The sequence below is a fragment of the Quercus robur genome, chromosome 8, assembly GCF_932294415.1.
Source record: "Quercus robur chromosome 8, dhQueRobu3.1, whole genome shotgun sequence".
Lineage (NCBI taxonomy): Eukaryota > Viridiplantae > Streptophyta > Magnoliopsida > Fagales > Fagaceae > Quercus > Quercus robur.
In genome coordinates, this window is record NC_065541.1 from 2,146,411 (window position 1) to 2,171,634 (window position 25,224).

At 36.3% G+C, this 25,224-nt stretch overlaps 1 protein-coding gene and 2 long non-coding RNA genes across 3 annotated transcripts; 1 reads left to right on the forward strand and 2 right to left on the reverse strand.

The window, feature by feature from the left end:
* Window positions 1–763: 763 nt before the first annotated feature.
* Window positions 764–1,556, reverse strand: LOC126694163 (heavy metal-associated isoprenylated plant protein 47-like). Its single transcript, XM_050390244.1, has 3 exons — window positions 1,481–1,556; window positions 1,270–1,348; window positions 764–1,170 (listed from the first exon to the last, which is right to left on the reverse strand). Exons 1-3 carry the CDS (start codon window positions 1,484–1,486, stop codon window positions 839–841), a joined length of 417 nt encoding a protein of 138 aa, XP_050246201.1. The 5' UTR covers window positions 1,487–1,556; the 3' UTR covers window positions 764–838.
* A 7,714-nt stretch (window positions 1,557–9,270) lies between these two features.
* On the reverse strand, window positions 9,271–24,071 carry LOC126694165 (uncharacterized). The gene is made up of 2 exons (XR_007645618.1): window positions 23,758–24,071; window positions 9,271–9,961 (listed from the first exon to the last, which is right to left on the reverse strand). It is a non-coding gene; the product is annotated as an uncharacterized LOC126694165 (long non-coding RNA).
* Window positions 9,590–23,828, forward strand: LOC126694166 (uncharacterized). Its single transcript, XR_007645619.1, has 3 exons — window positions 9,590–9,666; window positions 9,832–9,885; window positions 23,682–23,828. It is a non-coding gene; the product is annotated as an uncharacterized LOC126694166 (long non-coding RNA).
* Window positions 24,072–25,224: the final 1,153 nt, after the last annotated feature.

Here is a 25,224-nt window from a genome sequence, read left to right on the forward strand (position 1 = left end):
ACTGTTTTAGTCATGAATATTGTCAAAACTAATTTTCACAATAGATGATCGAGTTGAAATGATAAGAAAATTATTTCACAATTTAATACAAAATAAATCATAGATAATTTTAAAATTGAAAAGAATGTCAAGTTTCATTTTAATATATGATCAAATTTAAATGAATTAAGAAATAATTATTATTTGTCTTTAGTTTATATTTGTTAATATTGATGCTAATTTGGATTTGCACATATTAATTTAGTCTTTAGTTTTTGTATTTGTCTTTTTGTAGCAGATGAAGCATGAGCATCAAACTTGTCTATCAACCATTTTGTTTTTGATACTTCAATCACAGAGTACAAGGAAACTAAAAAAAAAAAGGATACAAAAGTACTAATATCAAAGCATCCATTACCCAATTGTTAGTCCTGTGGCCATTGCCAATCTTGCTTGTGAAGACCAGTATGCCATGTACTGATGCACAGATACATTATATTCCTTTAGAAATTAAAAAAAGCACCATAAAACCTCCCTTGATCCATGTCATATATATATATATAAATATATTTAACAAGAATATACCAGTTGCTTCTTTATTGTTCTAGCAATTGCTCAAAAGATCAACCTAGCGAGAAACATCCATAATCAAACACATCCCACCCTAACAATAATTTTAGGAACACAACATTTTTCAAAACTGCCAAATTAGCATGTTGTAATTAAAACAATATCACTGGTCTGAATTCACCATTATTAATTGATACTATTTTTATTATGCATTAATCATATCATGCCCTAATAGTACATGTGAAAATTAATTGTTTTGTCCAAAACTTATTTTAGAAAACGTTGGATATTACATGATGGGGCAGTAACTTGGACTCGAAGTATGATCATAGACTCTCACTTCATATAACATGGGATATGGTGCGTATTGAGGGCAGATGGGTAACTGAGGACAGCCACAAGAACATGTTGAAGATGTGCTTTCGGATTTGCTTGGCTTCGGAACTTCCGGTTTTGGTTTCTTGTCTGGTTTTGGTTTTGCCTTCACTTCTTCCACGCTCCATAAAGCGGCATAGCAAAGCTTCTTCCTTAACGAGCAGGTCAAGTTAGCAGAGTCAACACCTTCACCAATCACCACCAACTGATCTCTATCAGACCCTTCTATTGCCACCGAGTTCACACCTGTAAAATTAATGAACATTGTAAGTACCTTCTCCATGTATAGTTTCTTAAAATCCAATCTCTCTCTCTCTCTCTCTCTCTCTCGTGGTTGATGCTAACCACTTGCTCTGCAGGCAATCTTCATGGCCATTCTTGTGCATTTGTCACAGTTCATTTGCACCTTGATCACTATTTTTTGCTGTTACATAAGATAAAACGCACAGAATTTAGTTCTAAATTTCTAACACACATACAAACACACATTATAACAAAAGCTTTTGCTGTTTGTTAGAACTCGCTTGTTTTGCGTTTTAGGTGTGACGAGGTTTACCTTCATGTTTTAGAGGAAGCAATAGCAGGCGGATTTTGTGAGAGAGCTCTAATGACTAATGAGTAATGAGCTTAACTTGTTTCTTTGGAGAAAGAAATAAATTGTTAGTCTATTTATAAACGTGAGCTTAGAGGAGGATACTTTCGTAGAGGAGTTTGAATAATGTTGTTTGTATTTTTTTTATATACGTGTGAGTGAAAAGGTGTGTGAAAATATGTATAGTGTTGTTTAAAAACTAAAAACATGTATTTAAGTATATTTACCAAGCAGGCTCTAAGCTCTAGCACACCAAAAAGTACAATTGTTATCTTTTTATTATTTATTTTTGAGTGAAGGATAATTGTTGCCCATCTAGGACCATATTTCCGTACATTGCATATATACGAAGAATTGACAACAAATGGAAATTTCCACAATTAATTATATGTGTTGAGCCTAGAGACATAGGCTTGTTACCAAGTGGGGTAATAAAAGTGGTTAGATCTGTGTTGGGTTTGTCAAGGTGGAGCCTTCAACACAATTAATTATATGTTTTCCCGTTTTCAAAAAAAAAAAAAAAGTATTATTGTTATAACTGTATAAACCATCATATTATACAAAAATATTAAGAAATTTTCAATCAAGACTTAATGTTTGTAATCCCTTCATGAAGACAGTTGAAGTCAGCGGTGGAGCCAAGAATTTATTCTAGGAGAGATAAGGTAAACATAATAAAATTTTTAAGTATTAACATTTAAAAAAATGATTTAAAACATTTTTTATCCACAAAGGTAAACACAATAAAATTTTTAATTATTAACAAAAAATAATGATTGAAAACATTTTTTATTTGACAAATTAACTATAACTTAATAAAGATGTGTCAGACACTAGTTCATGGCATTAAAATTATTTATCATTAATTTTGAACTAAATTCTTTAGGAATCACTCACTCAAGAACTCATTGTCCCACTTGTCATGAAGCTTCATCTTAACAAGGCTATAAACAATAATTTAATTAAGTTATCCAAGCCACTACTATCAATTAAACAAATAGTTAAAAATTTTACTTTTATCAAATTATAATAAATTCAATTTAAGTGCTGAAGTAGGCTACAGTACGAGACAATCTATCATACCTATGGTTGTTTTAGGTTTTTTATTATTTAATTTTTGGTTTGAATCAGATTTTTGCTTAGCTGGAAACCATTAAAGTATTATTATGTTGGGCAATCAAGTGTCATTGGTGGTGGTCTCTTGACTTTCCAAACTTAAGATTTTTGCTTAGCTGGAAACCATTAAAGTGTTATTATGTTGGGCAATCAAGTGTCATTGGTGGTGGTCTCTTGACTTTTCAAACTTAAGAGAATCTATTCCTTTGACAAAAATTATTTTTACTAACTTATTTTACTATTCAGTTTATTTTTGGTACTATTTATAAGTTTTACTGTACTATTTCAATTAACTTTTACCTTTATCTACAGCACTTTTAACAAAAAAAAATTTAGTTTCAACAAATAAATAGATCCCAAACAGACCCTACAAAAATTAATTGTATTATCAATGTGTTATTTCCAAAAGACTACTATACTCTTAGTCTTTTTCTTAGGCTAAAAACAATACATTTAGGGCTTGTTTATTAGTGTTGTTTAAACAACAATTTTCGTTGTTTAAATAATACAGTACATATTTTTACAACACTTAAAGAACGTTATTAAAACAACATTACTAAACGTGCCTTTAAAGTTGTAGACAACAGAACATAGATAGAGAGAATGGGAAATTTATACCACACCAAAGATTGCTCGAGGTGGTGGAGGCGGAGTTGTGGAGGTGGAATAAATGTTGAGTGGGGCTAATTTGTTGGTGGCTGTTGTTGCCACTTGCTCGGTTGAAGCTGGTGGCGTAAGAGCAATTCTTTATATATATATATATATATATATATATATATATATATATAAACGGTAGTGACATCTGAAGTTTGAATCTTTGAGGGTCGGAAGTTTGTGTTGTTTTTGTGTATTTATTCGGATTTTGGAGTCCTAATTTATAAGGCATTTGAGCTTCTTTTTTTTTTTTTTTTTGGTTGGTGCAAAATTGTGTATGGGCCAAAGAATGGGCTGGGCTTTTTAGAATTGAAATTGCTATATGTGTATTTTGTCAAAAATCTCAAAGGGTGCGGAGCTGGTGATTATTATTTTCCTAATTTTTTTTTTCTTAACCCCCTGGCTCCGCCCTTGGTTGAAGCTTATTGATTAAGGTGTAAATGGTAAAACAAATGGCAGTAAATTTATTAATTCAACATTGTGTCTTGAGCATTCTCATTAGGATATGCATAACCATACAAATGCAAAATAGATAACACTATTCAAGAGAGAGAGAGAGAGAGAGAAATATATGCTTGACTATTCTCTTAAGCATGTATAATATTAATCCCCTAATTATGTAATCCTATTGTTTCACACATATAAGGCAATTATAGTATGAATTTACATTGACCAACTATTTTTCTTCCTACGTCACAATTTGTCACATTATAACTGTGATAAAAAAAAAATGTTGTAATATTAGTTTTTCTAGACCCTTGCTGTTGCCAAGTTTCAATCACTGTCATCCACTCACCCCTTGTTACACTTTCTAGTCATTTGTCAATCAAGTCTTTTGGTTTTTGAATTCTATTTCTAGACGTATCATTCAAGCCAACGATCCACGTGATGCACAGTAATTTCTCGCCGACGTTGAGGGAGAATTCCAAGTATCAAGGACACGCGATGCACAGTAGGAAGACTTCACTCTTGACTTGTCATCGCTTTCACATTAGATTAGTCAAGTAAATGCTGCTACAATTTTAGGGTGACGTGGATGGTAAAATTTAGAGAGAGCTATAATTTCATATATCTATTTCTATTAACTATATATAAAAAGAGGCAATTCCTCTACAGTATCATTTTAGGGTTTTTTTTTTTTTTTTTTTAAGTTTTGAACAGTATTATAGTACCAGGTGATACTGTAGCTACAGTAGCTACATTTTTTTTTTTCTCATCTCTCGTTTGTACTTTTTTTTTTCCTTTTATATATATTGTTATACCAACACAATAAATTTCATAATATTTTCACAATTATTAAAATGTCAATTTCTTATAAATTAAAATAAAATAATGAAATATGAAATTATGACCAACCACGACTGAAAATAAACATTTTGTGAAAATGTTGTGATACTTGTTAAGTGAATGCGTAAAAGTTACCGTATTTTTAGTTTGTTCAATATGTACTTTTCTTTTTTTAGTCATCAATTTGTACTTTTTTTTCTACTAACTATATAAAAAAAAACAGGTATTGCCTCTATAGTGCCCATTTTGGTGTAGTGAGCCATTTTTTCTCCCTAAGTTTTGAACAGTTGCTACAGTACCACTTTGGTTTGTTCAAGTGGCATTGTAGGTATAGTAGCTACATTTTTTTTTTTTTTGGTCTTCCATTTGTACTTTTTTTTTCTTTTAAATATTTATAAGAACTTGTATATATATTATTATACTGACACAACAAATTTCACCATTATTGAGATGTCAATTTCTTATAAATCAAAATAAAATAATAAAATATGAAACTATGACCAACCACAATTGAAAATAAATATTTTGTGAAAATGTTGTGACAAATTATTGGGTGAATGTGTAAAAGTTATAGTACTTTTGGTTTGTTCAATATGTACTATTCATTGTTTTTTTTTTTTTTTTTTTTCAGTCATCGACTTGTGCTCTTAGTATTTTCTCTTACGCAATATATATATATATATATATTTGTTTATACTTCAATCCCCCTAACTCGAAATTCTAGCTTTGTCCCTAAATAGTTGATATATTTATTGAAGTTTGATCAACTTAAAATTATGGAAACATTAAAGGTATAAAAAAAAAGTAATTTAGCAATAGATTTATCAAAATATGTACCCAATAATAAAATATTATGTGATACAATCTTATTTAAAGTTGCATAACTGTTGCATTATAAATTCTAACGGTGTGGCATGTCAGTCACATACTTTTGTGCAAGTTAGGAATTTGGTCTACAGTTTGGCTCAATAATAATGCACAGTTTGGCTCAATAATAATGCACTTGTAAGTTGATTAATATTAAAGTTCAGAAGGTGTCAAGGCAACCACCTTAAAATTTAAGGGGGGTGTTAAAGCATTTTTCCCACTTCGGATTAAAATATAAGTAACCTGTACTACATAATTTTTTTTTTAAAAAAAAATTACATTTACAAAAAAGAAAAGCTAAATAAATTAACCCAAAAAAGAACAAAGAAAAAAGAAAAGAAAAGAAAAGCTAAATCAAACAAACACTCGGTGAGCTTTATGTTGTTTTTCAAAAGGTGATGGAAGTAAATTACATAGGAAGGATCGAGGATGGTGAGGTGTAATCATACCTCCTTTTGATTAGAGAAAACGTTGGCATCAAAGAATTCCAAATTCAATAAGTGCGGCTGTTGACAAGCAAGTTTTGGAAAGTGAGGCCTATGTGCGTCTCTCCCAAGGTTCTTCACGACTTATCTCTTTTCTCTTCCTGAAAATTATGGGTCCATTTAAGATACATGGATTAGCAAGAGACCCTCCAAGCCTAATTTACCCAATATATCTAAACCCTTCAAGCTCCTACTCTAACAAGGCTTCTCGGAACCGTGTCTTGTCTAGCTTTCTGGATCCCACAATACGCTCGATTGCATCCGCTAAGCCTCACTAGCTTCTTTTGGCAATTCCCCAAAGCTTCCCAAGCTCCAAAACACTCTACGCTCTAAAGAGGTGTGGGTTGTGTTTGGGTACAAATCTCCTTTTAAGGTATGGCAATGGGAAAGGGAAGGAGAAGAGGCTACAATGATTTCTCACTAAGGATGAGTAGCTCTCTCTCTAAAAGATGGGTGTGTGTATTGTAGAAAACCTATCTAGAGTTTTTCTCTTTGAATGACCTCTTTTACATTTGTGGGTAACGAGGGTATATATAGTATGGGTGAATGGTAAGAAAGTCACTCTTAAAAATCCTCCAGGCAGAGAGTCTCGCAGGTATCTCGCAGAAAGCCCTTATCCACGAAATACTCGCGAAATTGACAGCTTGGCACAACTGTTTAGCTTCCAGTCATGTGCTTCTCACATGCCTTTTTCGCGAGAACTCTTCTCATGAGCTAGCAGCGAAATGCACTGATTTTCAATTAAGCTTGAGTCTTCACCAACTTAATACTAAACTTAATACAATAAAATCCCACAAAATACAAGGAATAAAATTAAAATAATTACAACACTTTTTGTCATGGAATAAAACCAACATAAAACATAATTGTAAATCACAACTTTATAATTTTTAGTAATGTTGCTTGTATTTTTTAGAAATATATGTGGGTGAAAAAATATGTAAAAATATGTGTAATATTGTTTAAATGCTAAAATTTGTTATCTAAACAATAGTAACAAATGAATCTTAAGTCTGTCTATAATACTTACCATAGTCAAAATGATTTGTTGAATACCTAGAATAGTTGAAAGTGATGCTCAATTTTTGACTTTTGAGCAAGAACCTTGTAGTTCAATTGCACCTTTTGATATTTTCAATAAAAATATATTTAGGGTCCAAACTTCCATCTTTCGTTATTGTAATGATCAAATATTTAAGAAAAAAAAAATGATGTAAGAAAGTATCATTAGTTTGTGGAGTAATGTTACAGCCACAAGTTATTTTACAACATTTTTACAAAAAGTTGATACGGCCAATCTCTTATTGGTTTTCATCTAGGCCTATCATTAATATCACTTTTTCATTTACTAATAATCATTTACCACATTAGTAGTTTGTAAAGTTTTTTTTATAAAATAATTTGTATCTCTAGCATTATTCTTAGTTTGTGACATGATTGTGACACCTAATACTAATGAGGATTCGCTTGATGAATATATATATATATATATATATATAAAGTTTGACTTTTGGTTAATCTTATAATATTTTGTCATGTAAGCTTTTTGAGGACTCATGATTTTAAATGTTATTATTCTAATATATATTTTTTGAGGTACTACGAATTTTACTACATTAAGCTTACAAATTATGTCGTCAATTATAAATAAACAATTCAAATATTTAGTTATAAGAATGTTGAAACCCACTAATTATATTCATTACCCTATCAATTTGTAAGTTTTATGTAGTAAAATTTTTAGTATTTTTAGCGTTTTCCTTTTCTAATTGAGTTTAAATTCTATTCTATATATATATTTAAACCATCCATTAAAATCTTGCCATATCGTATTTTCTTTAAATGGTAGAATAAATAGTTTCATATACAAATACAATTATAAAAAATCTCTATTATCAAATTTCATATTTAAATAAAAAAAAAAAAAGAGAAAACAAATCATGAAATATCCTCTTCATTGCAGGAGTTGCTGTCTAGTTACTAAGCATTTTCTTTTTGAAATACATGTGAAGTGGCACTCTAAACCAATAAAAGCAAGTTATCTAATACAAAAAGAACAAAATTTAGTTACAAAATTAGTTGTAACTTTAGACTACAACCTTACTTGATCTATTTTTATTGGAGGTGAATTTTGACAAATCCACCATTGGATTACATCTTCTTCTTATATCCTCCATGCTTACAAAATTTATAGAAAATTAAAGATTAATAGCTATGTCATCAATAAATTGTTTAAATTGCAAGTTTTTGTAGTTTAAAATTGTGCATAAAATATATGCTTATAGATTATATAGTAAATACACTACAAAACACGTGGGTTATAGTTGCATTTTTAGTAAACGTGGCTTAAAGTATTGACAATACTATAGGATATGCCTATAGCCGCATTTATAGGTGTTTATAGTCGCGTTTTTTGGTTAGGACCTATTGCTGCGTTTGGAAAATATGGCTATAGGACCAGCCAAATCATTTTTTTTTAATTTTTTTTTAAACTGACTGGTGCGGCGACAGCAGTCAAGATTTGTTCATGCCTTCATCGGCGTAGATGTTCAACAACGACTATAACAACAAGCTAAAGCTTCAGAGCAAAAAGAACAGCCCCAACAGTTTTAGAAGAAAGCTAGATTTTGTAATGGGCTTGGTAATGGAGGAAGAGGTCAGGCAGGCTCAGACAAACCCATGGAGTAGTCAAGCTCAAAGTCACCACCAGCAAGTCGGGTCGGGTACGAGGCGTTTTGCATGGGTGGGTCCGATTCAAGAAAAGGACCATCATGTGGGAGTGGAACTGGTATTTTCTTGCCCCGTGGAATTTGGTACTCTTCAGAAACACGCAAGAAACTAGGTACAATGTTTGACATTTGGCTATCCTTTTGGTTTTGGTTTTTAGTCCTAAATTCGCTATACCTCTAAAAGTTCTAGTTGTTAAGAGTGGTTGGGATTGAAGTGGAATATTAACTATATCCCATCTTTGATAATTCCAGTTTTGTTTTTGTTGTTTGGTCGTGATTCTAAATTCTAATCTAGAATGGTTGAGATTCCTTTTTAATCTCCAAAAAAAAAAAAAAAAAAAAAAAAGAGTTTGATAGTGAGTAGTGACCAAAATTTCAAATATTTTAAGGAGTGTGAACTGGAATCTTCCCCTCTAGTTCATTTGTTTGGCCATTTTGTTTAAATTTTCATCCTAATTTTTTTTTAAAAAGGTGGGAGACCCTCTTGAGATGCCTAGTAGTACTTGAATTATGATTGAGGGAAATGTGAGAAAACGACAAGCCCCCTAATTTGGGTTACCTATTATTACTGTAAGCGACTAAATTTCTTGGTTGGAAATAAGTTGAACAAGTGAAATAGTTTCACAAATGCGAATTTGTATTAATGATTGTGTGGTACAATTCTCTGTGATTACAAAAGAGTTATCCTCTGATTCGATCTCCTTAAAAGACTTGTTGATTAGATTTGTAGTAATGTGATTTTGATTCGATCACCCAATGTACTTCAATTTGGCTGAAGAATGGATCGAAGATCTTGGGAACAGAATTACAATGAATCTCTGGCTATGAGCTTGTTGGAAATCCCTTGTTCTTCACGTTCTTCGTGTTCTTCGTGTGTTCTTCATATTTGAGGGTTTGTTATGGAAGTTCTTCGGGGTTTTAGAGGTTTGAATCCATGGAGCTTCACTGATTTGTGGTTGTTTGAGGTTTCTGGAGGCTTTTGAGCTTGATTCCAGTGAATTTTGAGATCTAGGTAGATAGTTTGAATGATTTTGCTTCGAATGTTCTTTGTATTTGAAGATTTGTGGTGGAAGTTCTTCAGGGCTTTGGAGGCTTGAATCCGTAGAGCTTCACTGATTTATGATTTGTTGATGTTTTCGGACCTTTGAGCTTGATTCCCGCAAACTTTAGGATCTAGGCAGATGATCTGGATGATTCTGCTTCGAATGTTCTTTGTATTTGAAGATTTGTGGTGGAAGTTCTTCGGGGCTTTGGAGGCTTGAATCCATAGAGCTTCACTGATTTATGATTTGTTGATGTTTTCGGACCTTTGAGCTTGATTCCCGCAAACTTTAGGATCTAGGCAGATGATTTGGATGATTCTGCTTCGAATGTTCTCTGATTTTCGGGTTGAAGTTCTTGAAGGCTTTGAGGCTTGATCTTCGCAGAGCTTTTTCACTTCTCAATTCTGGTCCTTTGAATCCTGGTCCTCCTAAATGTCTCAGGAAGGCTTCTATTTATAGGAGTTTTGGGGTGGGTGAGCGACACGTGGCGGAACTTGATTGGTGACACATGTCACAGCCTGATTGGTCCGCTTGTGTCATTGCTTACACGTGCTGGACTGCTTGAGTCATCGCTTACACGTGCGAGGCTGCTTGAGTCATCGCTTACACGTGCGCTGATGCGTGATTGGTTCTTACATGACACTTGGCAAATTTCTGTTGGCTTCTGAATAGTGATAGCAAAACCTAGCAGCAATACATGGTGCTCTGTAATTGGCTATATTTTGTGGACTTGGTAATGTGACGTATCAGCTTGTGATAGGTCGGGAATTTCCCTCTCTACAAATGCCCCCTCGAGACTCGTTCACGCACACAGTCTCGGAGTGTGGTGTGGGAATGAGTTTCGAAAAATGGATTTTTGGTACTTGACTCTTTAAGTGAAGTAGTTAAAGGTGGTGGAGCTGTTGAAGGTGGTGGAGCTTTCAGAAGGATGAGATAATTTCCGAAGAGTAGACCCACCCATATGAAAGGTTTTGATGAGACTGAAAAGGGGTCTGCAAGTATTTGAACGTACTTGCGTGATGGAGCATTCTCAGCAGAAGTTAAAGTAATTTCAAAAGAGTATTTTGGATCGTTGGCGGCGATCACAAGATGTTGAAGATGGGGAAGATGAGAGAATGGTGGCTGGATACAGCATGCAGAGTCATGGAGCTAGCCTCATGTTCTTAAGAACTTCTGGAGAAGTTATTTCGGAAGATCATGCTTTGGATTACGACGAGGACATGTGGGAAAGTGGTTGAATGCGCATGCGTAATTGTATCACTCAAGTTAAGTCGAGATAATTTCAGAAGCTTATGGATCCTGGGTATGGTGTTGGTGTTGAAGAAGACAGGGATGAAGCAAAGTGAATGGGTGAAACATACGTCACCATGGTGTTGGCCATGTATGCTGGGACCCTTCTGGTGTAGATGTTTCTGGGAAGTACACCTTTAAATATGGGACTGACTGTATGCTGAATGAGGTCCGACAGCGAGTCATAGAATGTGCCTGTGTAGTGGGACCATGCCGACGGACGTTAAGTTGAAGTAATTTCAGAAGAGTACTTTCTGAAATTCTTCAAGCTGATTTTAAGTTGGAGTAATTCCAGAAAATGAGTTTTGAGATACCAGCAACGATGACCTTTGGGTCCCGTAATAGTGGGGACATGGAATAAGGGTTTGGTGACCATTTACCGGCACCAAAGGTTGAATTTTGATGAGCTGGCACCTTGGAGGTTGTTTTAAGTGTCGGATGGAAGACAATTTGTAGGATACCCCAACACTTTTTACCATCTTCACCTACTGCCACTTGTTGTAAAAGCACAGAAAAATGAAAGATAGAGCTAACTTGTGATTCTGGTCTTAGAAACCAGCCAAGTTGCTGTTTGTTCCGAACTACTGCTTCTGCTGGAAGACCAAGCAATTGGAAAGAGACTACAGGAGCCCTGAGGTTAGGAATAGGTGTGTTCGCCAGACTTGGATTTCTTGGCCAACCAAGTCCGAGGAAACATGGAACCGAAATGCTGACCTTGTTATGAGTAATTTTATGGGCAAATGCGGTCATTAAGGAGGGAAACAAAATTTGCTTGGATCTCAAAACTGTAATGATGTTGTTAATAGGGTTTCGACCGAACCATGGGAGGGTTGATCTCAAACCGATTATGAAGCAAAATTGGTTGCTAGGTGTTAAGAATGATGAGGTCATAGTGAGAAATGACTGTGAAAAGGAGGACTCGAAAATTTGAAAGAAGCAAATCTTCATTTCATGATTCAGTGTTTTTGTGTTTTTTTTTTTTTTTTGATGATGAGTTCTTGGTGAACCCAGCCCTCCTATTTATAGTAGAGAGATGAAGAATGGTAGATAGGTAGTTGAGAATTTTTGGTGAGAACGGTAGATGGGAACGATAGGTGGGAATGGTAGATTGAAGACTGGTAGATGCCGAACGGGAATAGCAGGTTGAACTAATGAACCAGTGTAATTTCAGGACACACTTGTGAGAGTTCATTTGTACTTTGCAAGGGAAGTCTTGATGAAGTCTAGAGAATAACCCTGAGGAGATCCCAATTAAATGGATGAATCTCAAATTTTGATCTCAGGAGCTTAAGTTTTGGACACCGTCAGTACTTCAAAGATGTGGGTTTGATTGGCGATCACCAAGTCCAAAACAAATAAGTGGATTTCAAAATCAGAATCTTTGTGAAAGTCCGAATAGGACAAGCTTTGCTCGAACGTCTTGATTCTTAGTCAAAGTTCACTTTAAAGCCAACAGTTATAGAATCACACTATTTGAGCAATTTTGGATTCTCAAATGAAGAAATAGACCCCAAATTCGGAATGTACACGAAAAATTGAGTAAGGCAAGTGTGGCTTGAAAATTTTGACTTTAGGTTGATTTCAACATAAAAGTCAACTATCTTGGAATTTGAGCCAATTGTGTAATTTCCGAGTCTCAAATGATGGAATGGGTTCCAAAATCGGAATGCACTCGAAAAATTGAGTGGGACAGGTCCATTTTGAAATTTTTGACTTTTTTGTCATGGTCAAAGGTCCGCTTAATCAAAGAACCTTTTTTTTTTTTTTTAATAATTTCAGGCGGTTTGGATCCGGGTCAAACCGGGTCGATCCGGGTCAAAGGGTCAGACCGTAGTGGGTGGTGACGTCATGGATGACGTCACTGCTCTGGACGCGTTGGCACGTGTGGTACGCCACACGTGCGAGCTCTGGCTTCCTTATCGGCGCGTGGAACTGGCGACAGCGAACGCCGATCTTGTTGGAGGTGCGTGGCAACGTGTGGCATGACTTTTGGGCCTGAAATTTTTAGGTTTTGCAGATCGGAGGCCGTAGAACACGATGGTATAGTCAGTTTTCCAAAATCATGGGCAGATTTGCACAGATTTGAAGGATTAAGCCGCGGATCGTCGCTAGCCTGTGGCAGCGCGTGGAGGCGCGTGCCTGGGTTTTTGGACTTGAAATTTCTGGGTTTTGTAGATCGAAGTCCATTTAACAGCCTTGTGGTATTAGTTTTGTGAAATGAAGGCCGGTTTTTCGCAGATTTTGAAAAACTATTCCGTCGGTCACTGTGTGTTCTGGCCGGGCTTTTTGAGGATGATTTTGCTGGGTTTTGTTCATCAAAGTCCTTAGAAGATTTCTGTGGGTTGATTTTTTTGTGAAATCTTGTCAGAAATTGTAGAAATCTGGAATGGGAGACCGCAGCCATTGTTGGACGTGTTGCTACCTTGGTCTTCTTTGGCGGTGGCCATCCTGACAACATTTGACAATCCAGGTAGGAGTGGCATCCATCCTGACAACATTTGACAATCCAGGCAGGAGTGGCATCAAGGTAACCACTAAGTGTCTCTGCTGTTTCTCAAGGAGTTGATGACACAGTAAAACCAGAAACTTCTCTTTGCCGGCCTAGAACCTCATTCACAGTCTAGTGCCATAGCTTTTCCTCTTTGTAGGCCAATAGGTTGTTTCTGAGGTCTAGTGTAACTTTTTTCTTTCTGACAGCATGATACATTTATGAGCTTTTACATTTTTGATTTTTCAAATGGGTACGTTACCCTTTGAAAATATGATACTTTTAACTTTTTACATGTGTTTTTCCTTTTGTCTGCTAGTTTCAGAAATTTACCTATATAAGGCCACCTGAGCCATCCATTGGGTTTGCACAAGCATAGCCTTCAGTAACTAACATAATCTTGTGAGTGCACAGAAGCCATGCATTGAGTTTGCACCAAAGTTATTAATACCGTTTTGGAGCCCATTTTGGTTTGTCCAGTGGAACGGAATATTTCGGTACCGGCCGATTTCGGCATACCGTTTCAGGGTGTTTCGGGGTTCCTAAAAAATAATTTATATATATTCTTGTAGAACATAAAATTGTCAATTCTAATAAATAAATAACTAAATATCAAATAATACAAATCATTTAGTCTTAACTCTTAAGTCTTAAACATCAACATAACATTAATTCAACATAACATCAATTCAACATACACTTAGCCTTAAGTCTTAAACATCAATTCAACATAACATCAGTTCAACATAAACATCAATTCAACATACACTTAGTCTTAAGTCTTAAGTCTTAAACATCAATATAACATCACACAATAAAAACATTTAAGATTAATTTAACATAATATTCCTACTCCTCCTCATCATCATCCATAAAAAAAGGATCAAATTCATCATCAAAAGAACTCTCACAAGAACTACTAGCACCCATTGGAAGATTTGTCAAGACATGTTCATTGTTGTTGTCATCATCATCATCGTCATCAACATCAATAGTTTCAAGTTCAGCATCCTCTTCCACATTCACTAGGGTTGCTGGTTCATTAAGGCAATCCCAATTTATGTCATCTGGATTAAGAAGTGTAGATTCTTCAGCCACCCAATCTCCCATCAAGTCAATGTTATCCAAGCTTATAGGATCCATTGCAAACTTATTCCTTTGAATGTTCCTACCAATGAAAATATTAAACATTAGTAACATTTTATAAATTATAATTATATGAAAGTACATTTCATTTACATATGAGTAACGATTATAAATTTACCTTTCTCGAAGCCTCAAATTATAATGGACAAAGATCAAATCATTTACTCATTTGTGTTCCAATCTATTTCTCTTCTTTGAGTGAACATATTCAAATGTGCTCCAATTTCTCTCACAACCAGTTGCACTACAACATTGACTTAGCACACGAATGGCAAATGATTGTAAGTCTGGAGCTCCAAGTCCAAATTGCTCCCACCATGAAACTACAATAACAAATAAAAATGTAAAATAAGCATTGCTCATGTAATCGTACAATAACAACTATAAAGGATAAATAGACATATTGAAAGGAAATACCATTAAATTATTAATGTTTACCTGGATTTAGTCTCTCTCGTTGGCGGATTGCTAGTGATGTACCAAAGTCACCAATTGATTTTTTGTACTCATCAAGTTGTGAACTTATTTTGTCTTGAATGTCAGGATCGGGAACCAACCTCATTAGAGTGCTTAGCAACCCTCTTTGAACTTCATTTTGCCTTTTAAATGAAGGCCTAAAGTATATTGCAGGGTTAAGAAAGCAACCTGCTGCATGCAGAGGACTATGAAGTTGTTTGTCCCATCTAGTATCAATAACTCTAACATAATGTCCATACAAAGAAACTTTGTTCTTCAACCTTCTTTTTATTTCCTCTTTTGCTTTGTCCATTGCTTCATACAAGTACCCCATAGCAGGTTTCTCATCCCCATCAACAAGACGAAGTACTCTAACTAAAGGCTCACTAACTTTTACTATGTGCTTGCATTGAGACCAAAACGCATAATCTTCCAAAACAATTTTACTTATCTCCTTCCCAACGGCAGTCTTAGCATGGGGGCATGAAAGCCATTTATCACAAGTGAACATTTGTCTAAGCTCTTTTTTGAACTTTAGCATGCTTTGTAGACTTAAGAAGTTAGTGGCAAACCTTGTAATTGTAGGACGACATAACTTTCTTCCATTTGTAAAATCTTGCCTCATCAAGTCTAAAACAACTCCATGGTTGTAAATAAACTTTGTTATCTTTTTTGCCTTCTTAATTGCTTCATCAATAAGAGGGAACCACCTAGGATTAGCAATATTCTCCAACATCAAGTCTTTGCAATGAGCTGCACAAGGAGACCAAAACAAAGTACCATACTTCTGCTGTAATTTTTTTCCAGCTTTTTTATAGGCAGAAGCATTATCTGTAATCAATTGCACAATATATTCCACACCAATTTCTTGAACAACAAAATCAAATATATTAAACAAAGTTTCAGCATTTGTAAGGCCTGAAGTGTCAATAGATTTTAAAAACATGGCTCCCCTTGGACAATACACCAAAAAATTCATTATTGGTTGTTGCTTTTGATTTTTCCACCCATCAAACATCAGTGAACAACCATATACTTTCCAATCATTTTTTATGTCTAACAAAAAATCATTAACTTCATGGACAACATTTTTCAAAAGAGGTCCCCTCAACTCATAAAAAGAAGGCCCCTTAAATCCCGGCCCAATAGCAGCAATGGAATCAATCATAGGTTGATAATAAGGTGACTGAGATGCATAAAAGGGTACATTAGAATGATACCACCACCTTGCCACATTCATTTTTGCATTATCAATCATTGCTTTTGTAGCCAAAGCACTTCTTATAGAGGGTTGAGCACCGGGGGTTGTTCTAGGAGCAAAATAACTCTTAATTTTCTTCTTTCCTCTTATTTGACTCACATCATTGTCAACATCCTTTCCCCTAGATTTTCGTTTACCTAATGTTTGAGGGGGACTCTTTTCAACAACCCTAACCTCATCCTCCTCCTCATCAATATCATATGGGTTCCCAATTTCTAATTGAATCCTCTTTTTAGTTTGTTTAGATTTTTTCAAGTCTTCAATCATTTGTTTCATTTGAAACCTAATATCAGATGAAACCTTTTTACATGGTTCAACTTGACCCCTAATCCCAGCAAGATGATACTTAAGTCTAGTAATACCACCCCCTTTAATCAACTTATTACAATGCAAACATATAGTGTTATTTTTTGCATTAGGCACTGCACGAGTATGAGCCCAAGCGGGTTCATCTGATCTTGCAGGGGCAGAGGCCACAGAAGCAGAGGAAGCACCTGCACGGGTATGAGCCCATGCGGGATCCCCTGAACTATGATGAGCCATAATTTATTGTTCAATGAAATGAAATGAAATTCAATCAAATGCATGAACAGCCATATATAGTTAATGAACAAACAAATCAAGTTAAGAAAAAAACTAAACACGGTTTGACTAAAACTTGAATCCGAGAGAGTGACAGTAAAATTTATGCAGTTTACCCAATTTGTTCAATCACATAACTTGACAAACAAATCACATATCTAATATCTTAGTAAGTTCTTAAATCTTAACCACAAAACAAATCATAAGAAAAAAAAATAATGATTTGGCTGAACTGAAGCTTGAATCCGAGAGAGTGAGAGTAATATTTCTCATCCCCAATTTGTTCAATCACATATCTTAACAAACAAATCACATATCTAATATTTTAGTAACTTCTTAAATCTTAACCACAAAGCAAATCATAAGAAAAAAAAAATGATTTGGCTGAAGCTGAACTGAAGCTTGAATCCGAGAGAGTGAAAGTAGAGAAAGAATACCTTGACTGTTCAATCCGAGAGAGTGAGACTGTGAGAGAGTCAGAGACAGCTGAGTATGAGAGAGTCGAGTGATTGAGAGAGTAGAGCAACGGCAGTGAGCACGACGGCAGTGGGATGAGAACGACGGCAGTGAGGTTTTGAGAGTGAAAGTGAGAGTGAAAGAATGAAAGACAAAAGGGTCTGAGTTAGGTTTTTAGTCAAGTCCAAAACGGCGTCGTTTGGACGTTACTGTTTTTTTTTTTTTTTTTTAACTCAGAATCCCGTACCGGCCGAAATTTTCGTACCAACCGAAATTGGCCGGAACGGCCGAAACGGGCCGAAACACTCCGAAATCTGGCCCAAGGTGGAACGGGGGGGTTTCCGGTACCGGTTTGCATACCGGCACGAAAAATTCCGTCGTTCCGGCTGGAACGGAACGGTATTAATAACAATGGTTTGCATAAGCGTAGCCTTCAGTAACTAACATAATCTTGTGAGTGCTGAGAAGCCATGCCCCTTTTTTTTTTTTTTTTTTTTTTGACATGCTTTACTTGGACTGACTCCACTTTACCTTTTTTTTTTTTTAGCAACTTGCTTCTTGACATGGTGTACTTCAGAGATATTTCCTCGTCTGACAAGAAGTATCTTGTTATTTCAAAAAATCAAGATGATGTAACTGAGAAAGGATTATCATTGCTCGTTGAGAAACCCGTTATTAGTCGATTCTCACCAGCATAACCAAAGCAGAATGATCTTGATGACATTGTTGAGTGGACGTATGACACTTCCCAAAATCCTGATTCTCCTTCTAGAGCATGGTCCTTACGTACTTCCCTCCACAAGAGTACCACTGAGTCAGGTCCTTTAAGGACTCTTGGCCGCCGCATCATTTCTGGTGAAACACGTTGGGGCACAATTTTCAGAACCAGGCGAGTTTGGATATACACCCTACTATTGGGAATGGCTTGAAGATGTACTCTGTCATAGCAAGAAGACTCTTATCAAGGCCCAGATTTTTGAAGCGGTCCTTGCATCTTTATATACATATGATAGAAATAATGACATCATACGTGCATTTTGTGAAGCATGGTGCTCGGACACCAATACCCTTCATACCCCGTTGGGTGAGATGTCCATCTCTCTTTGGGACCTACATCGTCTAGGTGGGCTTGCCATCACTGGTAGCTTTTATGATGAAGTTGTCCCTTGTTACAAGGAAATGGCAGGATGTGATGAGAAAGGCAGATTCCTTCCAAAGAGTTGTGAATATCTGTTTGCCGCTTTTTTATCAACTTCATAATGAGAAAAAAGGTAAGCCATATGTTTCGGTAAATGACTGGATCAAATTTTGGTTTAGAGGGGATCTAAGATACATGAAACCACCTCCTCGAAGGCCAAAGAGATCATGTCGTCCTAAGCAGACTTACAATCCTAAAGGTTCATTTGGTAAGGCCCGTGCATGGTCTTCAAAAGAGAAAGGTGCCTTTACAGACCTTGAAGTTCAAAAAGGACTATGTGAAGAAACTTACTTGGCTGCCCTGTTATCTTGTTGGCTGTGCATATTTGTGCTACCAAGTGAAGATCTCAATACTATCCGTCCAGGAACATTCAAGGTTGCAAGCCTTAGCTATTGGTAGGCCTTTCAGTCTTGCCATACCTATTCTTACTAGCCTTTATCGAGGTTTAAATAGGCTTGCTTGTTCTCCTGTTGTCGGTAGTTCAAAGGTGTGCCTTCCCATGCATTACATTTATGGGTGGTTAGGCTACTACTTTGATACCCATCATGGAGTCAAATTGGAAGTCATCGGGCCAAAGATGGTTAGATTTTCTGGTGCAGGGGGGGTCAGATTTTATGACGAATATGAAGCCCGAAGGTTGATTCAAGGAAACCGCATGCTGTGGGGTGCCAATTTGCTTGTTAAGAATGCGAATGAAACTTTTGAAGACAGTGGAAATCTTTCTCGTACTTCACTGGCACACTTTATCAGTATTCGGTCATCTTACTTGTCTATGCGGCAAGATGGTCATTTCATCATAGAACCCTACAACCCTTGCCGATTCAGTCGTCAATTTGGACTTTGTCAAAGCATTGTAGGCGGTATAAAGAAAGACATTCGTCATGCTTCTTTGGATGAAGTCTTAGAACTTTGGAGATCATGCACCAAGTCTAAGACCATGTCGCAAGCATTCTTCCCAGCTCCTCCATTAAACTTAAAGCACCACACTACTCAAAGTTATGAGCGTTGGTGGAATAGCACGCATGGGACATACCTTGAAGATGGTATAGCATCTTTGATTTCAAGCAAATGTCCTCCTTTACCAAGCATGAAGATGGGTCAAACAAACCACGATAAGAATGTCAATGGAGGGGTATTCAATTGTCTGACGATCACGTTACACGTGTTGTTTAGAAATCTGTGACTGACAAGGCTCAATTTGTAGAGCCACAAGATGCCACAGTAAGACCGAAGATGCCTCCTTTTCTTGTTGAAGGGCCTCCAAGAGTGTGCATGGCATCTAGTGAAAAGATGGACTCATATCTTGAAAAAGTGAGTGAAAGCAGTGACAAGGAGTGTCATCGGAGGCGGGCTAAGAAAAAGCTTAAATTGATAACCCCTAGTGAACCCGATTTCGTTGAAGGGACCTCCTATGCCTTTGAACATGTTGAAGTTGCTGTAAATCAAGTATTTTATATTATTCTACTCTTTTCTTTTTTTTTAGTCTTTTTATACATACATTTTTTTTCTATAACGTATTCTTGATTGCAGCCCGGGCGACAAGCCTTAAACACAATCAATAGTGATAAGGTGACCTCTATTGATAGTGAAACTTCAATTTCTGGCCCACGATTTATTACCATATCAGTGGGGAATGTAACTCAGATGCCTAGCACTAAATTTATGGAGAGGACCGTGAGTTTTGATATCCCTGAAGATTCTGTTTATCGTGCTGAAGATGTGATTCTGAAAAATTGCATCGACCTTGCATCGAACCTTTGGAAAAGTCTTCAGCAAAGGATTGCTAGGATCCCTTTTGAGAAGGCCCCTTCACTCATTGGAGAAGCTCAAAAGATTTTTGATGGCATAGCAGCTAATAAAGCTATTGATCCATCACCATTGCAAGGCTTAGTTGCTGATTATTTTGAGAAGGCCAGAAGTTTTGTATCACTTCAATCTTGCTTTTCTACAAGTGTGATGTCTGAACAACGTGACAAGCAATTGACAGATTGTAACTTTCGCCTTGCTGAGCAGTCAACTGTAAAGAATGAACTGTTAGCATGTGGCGAAACACTTAGGGATGGATTGGCGAGTGTTGAAGCTAGGATAGTGGAGCTGCAAGAAGAACTGGAACATCTATCCAATCACAAGAAAGATCTTGAAGCTTCGATTCCCAATAATGATGAAAAGCTGTCAAATCAAAGCTCTATCATCTCGAACATTCAAGATGAGATTTCTTTCATAGAGACTGCTCATTCCTTAAGTAATGCAGACATTGAATCTTTGCAGTTGTTGAACCAAGGGCTGGAGACAGCACGTGATGAGTTAGAGAATTACAATTGGAAATACTGACCTGTACTTGTAGTCAATAATCATTGTAGCATCTCCCTTTTGCTTTCTTTGTTGTGGAAATTTCATGTCTTTCTTTCCAGCTAATAAAATCAGTTCTCTTAGCATCACTCGTTCATCTAATTTCTCCACCACTGCCTCCACCTTTTTTTTTTTTTTTTTTTTTTTTGCATGTGACTGGACTTAGTAAATAATACTAAGTTGCCTACGTACCTTGTTTAAGGGATCAAGTCATCACGTAGTTCAAAAGATTTTTTTTTTGATGATTTTTTTGGTACGCTTTCAAGGGTAATGGAAAGACATCATGTACTCTTGCAGCGCTACAATGGGTAGTTTAAGCTCTTACCGAGGAGCAATTCTTGATTTTCAAGCATAAAAGCGTTTGAGGAACTTCCCATTGATGGGGCCGATCCTTGCATCATTATTGCTGATCAACTTGTGAGCTTGGTTAGTGTTTGCCCCCTGCTTGAGAGTTGGAAGTACATCATAAGCAACGGTCACATGGTTTGACCCGACAACTTCATTGAAGTCTAGATCAATCTTGTTTTCTTTGGCAAAAAAAGGAGGGCTCACGTGTGTAATCCTCGCCCCACGCCCCACAGCATTTCATGGGTACCAATTGTGCAATAGTGGATATCACCACTAATCGAACCCGAGACCTTGGCCTCAAGGGCGACACAGGTGTCCAATCACTATGCCACACTCACAAATGGTGCCATAAAGGGGGATTAATTTTTCTTTATTTGTACGCTTTCAAAGGTAATGGGAAGACATCATGTATCCTTACAGCGTTATAGTGGGTAGTTTAAGCTCTTACCGAGGAGCAATTCTTGATTTTCAAGTGTAAAAGTGTTTAAGGAACTTCCCATTGATGGGGCCGATCCTTATGCCATCATCATTGTTGATCAACTTGTGAGCTCCAATGGTGTTTGCCCCCTGCCTGAGAGTTGGAAGCACATCACAAGCAACAGTCACATGGTTTGACTCAACAGCTTCATAAAAGTTTAGATTAATCTTGTTTTCTTTGGCAAGCTTCATAATTTGTTCTTTGAAGACGAAGCATTTTTGTATTGGGTGGCCAATGATGCGATGATATTTGCAGTAGTTAGGGTCATCAACTTTCCCCATGTCTTCTGGTCGCCTGCATTCTGGCAATTCAATTAGCTTCAATTGCAATAGTTGTTCTAAGATGTTTGGCACATCTTCATTGGGGAACGGATATACTTTTTGCTCACGTTCCTTAAAGGTCAGGCGACGCACTTCATTCTTTTGCCACCCTTCAAGCTGTTTTTCATTTGCATTTGCTCCTCTTCTTAGAGCCTTAACTACGGCAGTGTTAACAACCATTGTGTCTTTGAGGCTGACTTTTGCATTCCTATCATTCCTCCTTACTTCCTTTATGCTTTCCTCAAGTATGGGAGGGTTTGTACTTCCGCGGCTAGCAATGCTCAACTCCATGTCATGGGCATGAGTTGCTAACTCTTCAAATGTTCGGGGCTTTATCCCTTGAAAGATGTAAAGAAGTCCCCAATGCATGCCTTGGATGCACATCTCTACAGCAGATATTTCAGAAAGTCTATCCTTGCAATCTAGACTCAAAGAACGCCACCGATTGATATAATCGACCACTGGCTCATTTTCCCATTGCTTGGTATTAGTAAGCTCCATCATGCTCACCGTGCGACGTGTGCTATAGAATCGGTCAAGAAACTCTCTTTTGAGTTGCTCCCAACTGTCACTTGACTCAGGTTCTAAGTCTGTATACCAATCAAAGGCATTTCCCTTGAGTGAACGGACAAATTGCTTTACAAGGAGGCTTCCTTGAGTCCCTGCGTTCTCACAAGTTTCTACAAAGTGAGTAATGTGTTGCTTAGGATTTCCTTTGCCATCAAACTGTAAGAACTTGGAGGGTTGATACCCATTTGGCATTCTCATGTTGTCGATGCGCTTTGTGTAGGGTTTTGAATATGTGAGAGAACTTGCAGAAGAACCTCCATATTGTGCTCGGATGGTATTTGTTATCATGTCTTGTAATTGTCTGGACCTTGGCTTCCTTGGTTGATTGAGATTGAAGTTGATTGTTTGCTTTAGGTTGGCTACAATTGATTGCACCAATGCAGTTGTTGGTAGTAGCCATACCAAGTTTAGTTGAAGCAGCTATTGTTGAAGCTTGAATGTTCTTGCTAGAGGCCATTGAAGTAGGCAGCAAGATGATGAAGATTTCTTTCGTTGAAGGAGAATGAGATGGAAGGCAGAGATGTCCCACTGGGCGTGCCAGAATTTGTAAGCGACTAAATTTCTCGGTTGGAAATAAGTCGAACAAGTGAAATAGTTTCACAAATGCGAATTTGTATTAATGATTGTGTGGTACAATTCTCTGTGATTACAAAAGAGTTATCCTCTGATTCGATCTCCTTAAAAGACTTGTTGATTAGATTTGTAGTAATATGATTTTGATTCGAACACCGAATGTACTTCAATTTGGCAGAAGAATGGATCGAAGATCTTTGGAACAGAATTATAATGAATCTTTGGCTATGAGCTTGTTGGAAATCCCTTGTTCTTCACATTCTTCGTGTTCTTCGTGTGTTCTTCGTATTTGAGGGTTTGTTATGGAAGTTCTTCGGGGTTTTAGAGGCTTGAATCCATGGAGCTTCACTGATTTGTGGTTGTTTGAGGTTTCTGGAGACTTTTGAGTTTGATACCAATGAATTTTGAGATCTAGGCAGATAGTTTGGATGATTTTGCTTCGAATGTTCTTTGTATTTGAAAATTTGAGGTGGAAGTTCTTCGGGGCTTTGGAGGCTTGAATCCGTAGAGCTTCACTGATTTATGATTTATTGATGTTTTCGGACCTTTGAGCTTGATTCCCGCAAACTTTAGGATCTAGGCAGATGATCTGGATGATTCTGCTTCGAATGTTCTTTGTATTTGAAGATTTGTGGTGGAAGTTCTTCGGGGCTTTGGAGGCTTGAATCTGTAGAGCTTCATTGATTTATGATTTGTTGATGTTTTCGGACCTTTGAGCTTGATTCCCGCAAACTTTAGGATCTAGGCAGATGATCTGGATGATTCTGCTTCGAATGTTCTCCAATTTTGGGGTTGAAGTTCTTGAAGGCTTTGAGGCTTGATCTTCGCAGAGCTTTTTCACTGCTCAATTCTGGTCCTCTGAATCCTAGTCCTCCTAAATGTCTCAAGAAGACTTCTATTTATAGGAGTTTTGGGGTGGGTGAGCGACATGCGGTGGAACTTGATTGGTGATACATGTCACAGCCTGATTGGTTCGCTTGTGTCATTGCTTACACGTGCTGGACTGCTTGAGTCATCGCTTACACGTGCGAGGCTGCTTGAGTCATTGCTTACACGTGCATTGATGCGTGATTGGTTCTTACATGACACTTGGCAAATTTCTGTTGGCTTCTGAATAGTGATAGCAAAACTTAGCAGCAATACATGGTGCTCTGTAATTGGCTGTATTTTGTGACTATCAAGATCTATAGGTTTAGCCAACAAAAGACAAATAAACACTATTCTTACAAACAGATCATATAAGCAATGAACAATTGAAGGTAATCAATATAGTCATACATTTATTTTACATAATAAATTTGTATCGATCTACTTCAATTGTGGAAATTTATTTTATAATAAATTTGTTTCCAAGTAAAATTGATCTTCTTAATGAATACTTCAATAAACCAAGATGCTAATGTTGTTGCAAATTTGCAAAGACATGAAATACCTCGCAAAAACCCTGAAGACATACCTAATATTGATCAAGACTAGAGTCTTCAAGATAAAATTGGATCAATTGATAAAAGACATTGTACAAGGTCAGTAGTTTGGGAGATGCAGCCTTACAGGTATGATGAAAAACTAAATATTATCAAATAAAAAGCCTTCAAATTTCAAAATGACAATTTTTTCATAATTACATGTTAATTATAGTAATTATATTAAAAACATATTATCACAATTAATATTTTTATTTAGAAATAATTAAAAATATATTGTGAGTTCTATGTAGTTTTGTACACTATTGAATTTCTAAAAAGAGGATTACCCTGTGCACATATTTTGATTTCGCTTCACCATCGGTAGAAATTCCAAACAAAGATATAAATTTTGATACATATGAAGCAGTAGCTCAATTCATGATGCATGCATGGACCACATGGCATAGCAATTAAAAACTCATTATTCATTTCTTTATAATAATAATTTATTTTGTTATTGTTTTTCAAATAATATATACACACACACACAAGCCTCTGAGCATGCGTTCATGCACGTACATACTAAATGGCTCTTCTATTTTTTTT